Source organism: Camelus ferus, chromosome 6 (genome assembly GCF_009834535.1).
Source record: "Camelus ferus isolate YT-003-E chromosome 6, BCGSAC_Cfer_1.0, whole genome shotgun sequence".
In the NCBI taxonomy this organism is placed as follows: Eukaryota; Metazoa; Chordata; class Mammalia; order Artiodactyla; family Camelidae; genus Camelus; species Camelus ferus.
In genome coordinates this window covers 41,983,972-41,990,536 of record NC_045701.1, presented here as the reverse complement: position 1 = coordinate 41,990,536, position 6,565 = coordinate 41,983,972, and the positions used below count along the sequence as shown (strand labels likewise).

The 6,565-nt window shown below is 53.2% G+C and overlaps 1 protein-coding gene across 1 annotated transcript; it reads left to right on the top strand.

Annotated features, from left to right (window-relative positions):
* Positions 1–3,818: 3,818 nt before the first annotated feature.
* On the top strand, positions 3,819–6,165 carry NKX2-8 (NK2 homeobox 8). Its single transcript, XM_032481912.1, has 2 exons — positions 3,819–4,667; positions 5,361–6,165. The coding sequence occupies exons 1-2, from the start codon at positions 4,100–4,102 to the stop codon at positions 5,915–5,917; spliced, it is 1,125 nt and encodes a 374-aa protein (XP_032337803.1). The 5' UTR covers positions 3,819–4,099; the 3' UTR covers positions 5,918–6,165.
* The last annotated feature ends 400 nt before the right edge of the window (positions 6,166–6,565 follow it).

Sequence of the window (6,565 nt, the reverse complement as noted above, 5' to 3'; positions counted from 1 at the left end):
TTATTTCTATTCTGATCCTTTACATTCCACGCTATCTTCTACCCTTATTTTCCCATGGTAAGGCATGGGAAAGACCAGAAATATTTAATAAACTAGTTAAAAAATTAAGAAGTTACTTGCTGGCTCTTTAGGAAATGAAGACTATAGATATGTAACTTTTTAACTCATTGAACCATTTTACTCCCTACATTTTTTTTTTTCATATATATACCTAAACAACTAGATAAACATATCTAGAGAGAAAAGGTTTTCTCCTACAGATCAAGCACAACAACAAAAAAGTCCATGTAAAGTCAATATTTTAAGGAATTTAAGGTGGGATCTTTCAAATCTTGTCATTTGACATTGAACAATAAAATCTAAAGCCCATTTCAAAGCTGTCCTAAATTCCCAGTCTGAAAGTAATTGCTGTTTCTTGTCCCATGTGTATATATCATCAGTTCAACTAAGAAAGAACTGCAGCCAGTCCTGGACCACCGCCAAGCAATTGATTATTAGCCATTAAAAGGGAAATGTTTGCTTATTCATGGCAAGTAGTTTTTAGAAGAAAAGACAAAGAGGTCTGATTTTTAAATGCTGCCTTTTCTTTCCATCCTAAGGCTGATGGAGATCATTCACTTCTGCTTGGAAATGTCAAAAGCCCATTTTTATTTCCCTTTTGCTATTTAAACCAGAATACTGATAAAAAGGGGAGAGCAGTTGCTATGAGGCAAAGAAAAATGTCCTGGCAGTTGAGGGCCCTCCATCTATCAAGGGGAATTTGCAATGTTGCCTCTCTTCAAGACTGTATAGATTTGCAGGATTTTGTGAAACACTTAACCAAAATGGAAGGATTTAAAAGCGGAATGCAAGATATAGATGCAATCATTTTTTAAAAATCAAGATACTTTAGTTTTACTTCAGAATTTTCTAGTCTTAAATTCTCAAGCACACAGCAGTGATGATCATCTTGGATAATACTTTTGAAAGGGTGATTAGTGCAGACTGCCTAAATATATTCACTGTAGCACAGATGCCTTAAGATTAAAAACTCTTACTGGGATTGAGATGTACTACATCCAATTACAGGGAAATAAATACTTATCTAATTAAATAATAATATTCACAAGCTATGTTGAGTTTCAAAATAAGTTCAAGTGTCCAGAGCACCAAACACTATTTTTTAAATATGGAAAGAATATCCAGTTAGAAGCTTACCTGTGATTCTAGGAATCTCCTGTGAATTGGAGGTGATTCATATAGATATTTGTAATATGTATAAAAATTAATAGACTACATTTTTCCTATTGAACCAATGCCAAAACAGTTTCCTCCTCCCATGTCTTTGAGTTTATTCGATGTGAAGAGACAAAAAAGCAAGCAACTTTCTCTAATAATTCTGACTCTCCTCCTCCTTTCCTGCATTTCTTCAGAACTGCAGAAGGCATAGTTTAAATGGAACTACCTCCTGGAGTCCCCAGGCTCTGGCTCTTGGAGATAATTTAGGTAAAGTCCTAGAGCAGAGTTGAGAAGAAGACTGGACAAGTGGGGAATCCACAGTGAAGCAGGGAAGTTGCAGCACTTTCTAGAACCAGGAGGTGCAGAGCTTCCCTGGGATATTCAAAGCACAGACTGGGGCCCAGGAACACTGTTCCCAGGTCAGGGAGGGTGAGGCTAGAAGTAATATTTGGAGGTAATCCCACAGCTAGGTCCTCCCTGGAGCACAGCTGCTAGATGGAGGATGTATCTCCTCTTTGGGAGCCAAATACTAAGAGTAAAAGCAAATATTTGATGCTGAAGAGCTCTTAAGAACTGAAGAGTGCCATTTACTTATTTCTACACGTCAGTGTGGCTTAGGATGTTAAATAGATTAAAAGGCTAAGAGAGGTCAGTCACTCCAGGAATGACTCTTCTTTTGCTTCTTCCGACTTGGTTCTCTTTCCAAAGTTGTTACCTATCCCTCCCCACTTTTGTGGACAGTCTTTCAGAAACTCAAAAAAAGTTACATCCTCTTCTAGAACATTCTGGAGAATGTGGAGTCAGAATCCTGAGGATGAAAGGTCTAGAAGGGGAGGGAGGAGGGAGACCAAAGCCTGCTAGTTAATACAATGAAGATGGTTTTGGAAAAATTCCAGAGATAAGTAATCATACAACTGGTAGGGTCCTTAGAAGTTACCAAATCGATTCTTTTCTGTTTCTGGTGAGAGAGAGAAAAAAAAGCCTCAGAGTGATGAAGGGATTAGAGCTAGTAAGGGACTAAGCTGGGATGCCAGCCGACTCCCAGGGCTCCTTCTACCTGACACAGCCTGGAAGTTCAGACTCGAGTTTGGGAGTCTATCCTCATCCTTGCCTAGGACAGTCCTTGTCAGTGCCCTCCTTCCACCCCTCCAGGAGACAGGCTGGCAGAGGTTGCCAGGCTCTGGGGCTCTAGCCCAGAGATAAATCCGTGGAGGCCCAGTGCCAGTCTGACCCGCCCAAGCTCTAGGACGCTGGAGCTTAGGTGCTGAGCAGGGTGGGCGCTGGGGTTCTGGCCTCTGCCACCACCCCCTACCCCCCACATCTACCCCGGCTCCCTCCTCCGCCCCACCTCAGGGAGGACAGCCAAGTCATTTCAATTTAATCTTCTTTAAAAAGACATAACTAATAAATCTATTGCCGGGACCGCGGAAAGACGGCCAGCAGAGTCGATCGTGCTCCCAATCCCATTGAACTCCATTGAAAACCATGACAACACAGGACAAGCTCCGATTTATCCCGGCGCGCTAAAGCGCATTGTGAGCAAGCGTCAATCACTCATTATTTCGGACTGAACAAATGCAAAATCTTGACTGGAACAAATGCTTCCAACAGGTCCGGGACGTTGAGCTCCATTTCCCCTTTGTCCGAGGCCTAGCAGTTGGCCTGTATTGGGGTTGCCTCCGCCCGACCACCCAGCGCGCCGCACAGCCCGGGCGCCTAGGGCACGCTTGACAGGGAGGCTGCTGGGGAAGGCGCGCCGGGCCGGGCGGGGCGGCAGCACCCGCACGGGAGCCAGGTCCGAGTTCGGCTCAGGTGGAGCCAGGATTTCAGGTGTCGCGCCCCTCACTAAAATTTAACAACCTAATACCCAAACCACTGGCTGCGGGAGAAGAGGCCTCTGAAAGCGCGCTCGCTGAGTCCTAGACTGATGTGCGGCTACCACGAAGCCATGGGTCAACAAAATGTATCCAGGCCGCGGGCCGGCTCCTTGCACCTTCTACACCGATCATTTCGTCCAGTGGTGGGAAAGGGGGGCTGAGGGGAATTAGAAGATGCCGAGGAAACCCTGGGCAGGCCGTTTTTTCTACCCGGCAGTGTCCCACAATCCGTCGCTTATCGAGCAGGCCGGGCAGCTGCGCGGAGCGGAGAGCCCAGGTTGGAGGCCTGCTTTTAGGCAGAGGCCGCACCTCCCGCACTGGGCCTGACGTTGAGGCTACGGTACGGAAGCCGAGGTGCACAAGGTGCCAGAGGTCTGGCAATGCCAAGAAGGCGGCAAAGCCCTCGCTGGCCGCCCTTCCAAACAAGGCTGCCCGTGGGGCCTAGCGTGGGCTTGGGCCCGTGATGCCCAGCAGCCGGGCGAGGGTGGGCCAACGAGGCTAGCAATTCAGAGGTGAATGATTTGGCCTGATTTCGCTTCCACTGTGCGGGTCTGGGGCAACCGGCGCAACGCTAGGGCTCCCAGGATGCTGCCAGCCCTTCCCAAGCACCCGTGAAGTTTGGAGGACGTTAGAGAAGGGGGAGACTCCGAGCGGCCTTCGAAACCCTCCGCACAGATGAAGTCGGGGCCAGGCCACTCTTCTATGCCTGAAACTTTTCGCCTCTCAACACTTACAGGGGCCCAACCAAAAGGGAAAGAAGAGTTTAACACAGTTTAACGTCGCCTTGTAAATCACTTTCCAGATAATTGCGGAAAACGAACACTCCAGTAAACAAGCTCGAGGAATAAAGCAAACAGGGAATAAATTCCTGGGTGCTCATAAACCCTCCCATACCGCCCCCACCCTTCCCGGTACTCCAGCGGGGCCAGACCGGGTGTCAGCCCCGGAGGAGGAGGAAGCTGGGGCTGGGACGGGCCGGTGGTGGCCACCGCTCGCCACCCAAGATGTTATTCTTTAGTAACAATCCCCATTATCTGTCCCCACTTCGGGCTAATCAGACAGAATCGCTAATGCCGAGGGCTGCTTCCAGCCGCCTCTGGGAGGTAACGGGGCTCTCGAGGGGCGGGGGACGGGGCGGGGCGGGGGGCGGAGGTGGCACCTTCCGGGCTCGCTGGGGCTTTGGTGCAGCACTCATTCAGGTACTTAACGTCTGGGAGACCCAGACCTCGGCTTTCAAAGCATCCCGGTGGGAAGAGCTGTCTGTTTATATAAATAGGGATTTGGCGGTAAACGCGCTAATATCTCGGCGGCCAGCGCATGGCGTGCGCCTCTCACGCCCACCCATAGGAGCGGGGTCCTGGGTCGCCTCTCGGTTCCCGGCCTGCCCTGCCCCCGCCTCCTTCCCCTCCTCGGCCATGGCCACCCCTGGACGCCTCAGCTTCACCGTGCGCAGGCTCCTGGATTTACCCGAGCAGGACGCGCAGCACCTGCGGAAGCGGGAGCCGGATCTACGTGCCCCAAGGCCCGGTCCCTGCGCCACCTGGTTGGAATCTGAGCGCTGCCACTACCCCTGTGAGTGAGCGGAGGACGGTGGCGCGGGTAGGGGTAAGGAGCGGGGGGCGCAGAACCAAGCACCGACTCGGTGCGGGGCTGGGAAGCTGAAACTGCAGCCTAGGGTCTGGATTTCCTACGTGTTGAACGCGGAGGCTCTGTGCTCTTCAAACCCCTACGCCTGTCGGCACATCTGGAGAGCAGATCCTTGCGCCTGGCACCAACGACCGGGATATAGGTTTCAGTTTCTAAGGGTCCGACTATTCAAATACTTAGGACACCGGCCTTAAATGCCTGAAAAAGTGGCCACGTTCTCCAGGCCTCGGTCTGAGATGGACAGCATTGGGGAGCCTAGTTCCCCTGGGTTCAGGGCTTTTGCGAACCTAGGCAAACTGTAGTGCATTCCACCTGGAGATGGCCCATGCTGGTGAAGCAGCTTGCAGTATATTCGTCTGCCAGCGAAGCGATAAGGGCGGACTCGTTTTAAGAGGGCTTCAGGGTGGGTTTCTTTGCGGTCCCAGGTTGTGGTATAAAAGGTCACAGAATTCGCAGAGGTAGGTGTTCAGATAAGGAAACGGCCTCATCCCAAAAGCCGCGGGCGGGGACGCGGGGGCGGGGGGGCCTCCGGCCGGTAGCTCGGCGCCCGCGCGACAAAAGCAGCGGCGCGCGGAGGGGCCGGTGTCTCACCAGGCCGTGTCTCCTTTGCGTCCCTAGCCTCGGACGAGAGCAGCCCAGAGGCCAGCCCGCGTGACTCGTCTCAGCGGCCGTCCGCCCGGCCTGCGTCTCCGGGCTCCGACACCGAGAAGAGGAAGAAGCGGCGGGTGCTGTTCTCCAAGGCGCAGACGCTGGAGCTGGAGCGGCGCTTCCGGCAGCAGCGCTACCTGTCAGCGCCGGAGCGCGAGCAGCTAGCGCGCCTGCTGCGCCTCACGCCCACGCAGGTCAAAATCTGGTTCCAGAACCATCGCTATAAGCTGAAGCGCGCGCGCGCGCCGGGGGCCGCGGAGTCGCTCGACCTGGCAGCGCCGGGCGAGGTGCGCCCTGCGCCGGGCCTGCTGCGCCGCGTTGTGGTGCCCGTGCTGGTGGGCGACGGGCAGCCATGCGGCGGCAGCGGCGAAGTGGGCACGGTCGCCGCGCAGGACAAGAGCTGCGCGTCCCCGCTCGCCACCTGCCCTCTGCCTGGCTACGCCGCCTTCGGGCCCGGCTCGGCGTTCGGCCTCTTCCCCGCCTACCAGCACTTAGCGCCCCCAGCCCTGGTCTCCTGGAACTGGTGAGGCAGCCACTGGGCGCGGGCACCTGGGGCTACGCCGGACTTTGGGGTGCGCTCTGCGAGGTCCCTACCCTGCTCTCACCAGCCGCCTCACCGGGAACTTTCGCCAAGATCCTCCCTCTCCTCTTCCCTCCACCACCAGCCCCAGAGCTAGATTTTATTGCTTGAACCTGATTTGTATATATTAAAGTAGCTATTTGTATGGGAAGCAATTTATTTTGAAAGAAATAGAATATTTTTCTTTTTTGTGGTGCGAGAATAAAATGTGTAGGGTTGGGCCCCTTGCGTGTTTGTCGGCAACATAGGTGGGAGCTGTGCTTTCCTGACCGGAGTTCGGAGTTCGGGCGCCTTGACGTGCCAAGTTAAGGCCCACCCCGAGTTGAGTCGAAGGGAAGATCGCAGTCCCTACAGGGCTGTGGGGAGATACTGAGGGGGAGGGTGTAGGGGGAGAAGCTGAGGCAACTCTGGGTTTCCCGTTAGTGGGATGTGGCTCTGTCCCTAAAGTACCGGCTGGCCCCTCTGGGCTCTTGAAGCTGCCGGCATTTCTAACACCAAGCCAACCAAGTCGGCCACTACAGGGCATAGTGGGAGGGCATAATGAGCTTCTCCGTAAGGATTCTCCGGAGAAGGTCCACCGGGGCCTGGGGCTGAG

Coding starts and splice junctions, on each gene's coding strand:
- NKX2-8 (XM_032481912.1), top strand. CDS start 4,100: ATGTTATTCTTTAGTAACAATCCCCATTATCTGTCCCCACTTCGGGCT. Junction 4,668..5,360: donor TGAGCGCTGCCACTACCCCT/GTGAGTGAGCGG, acceptor TTGCGTCCCTAG/CCTCGGACGAGAGCAGCCCA.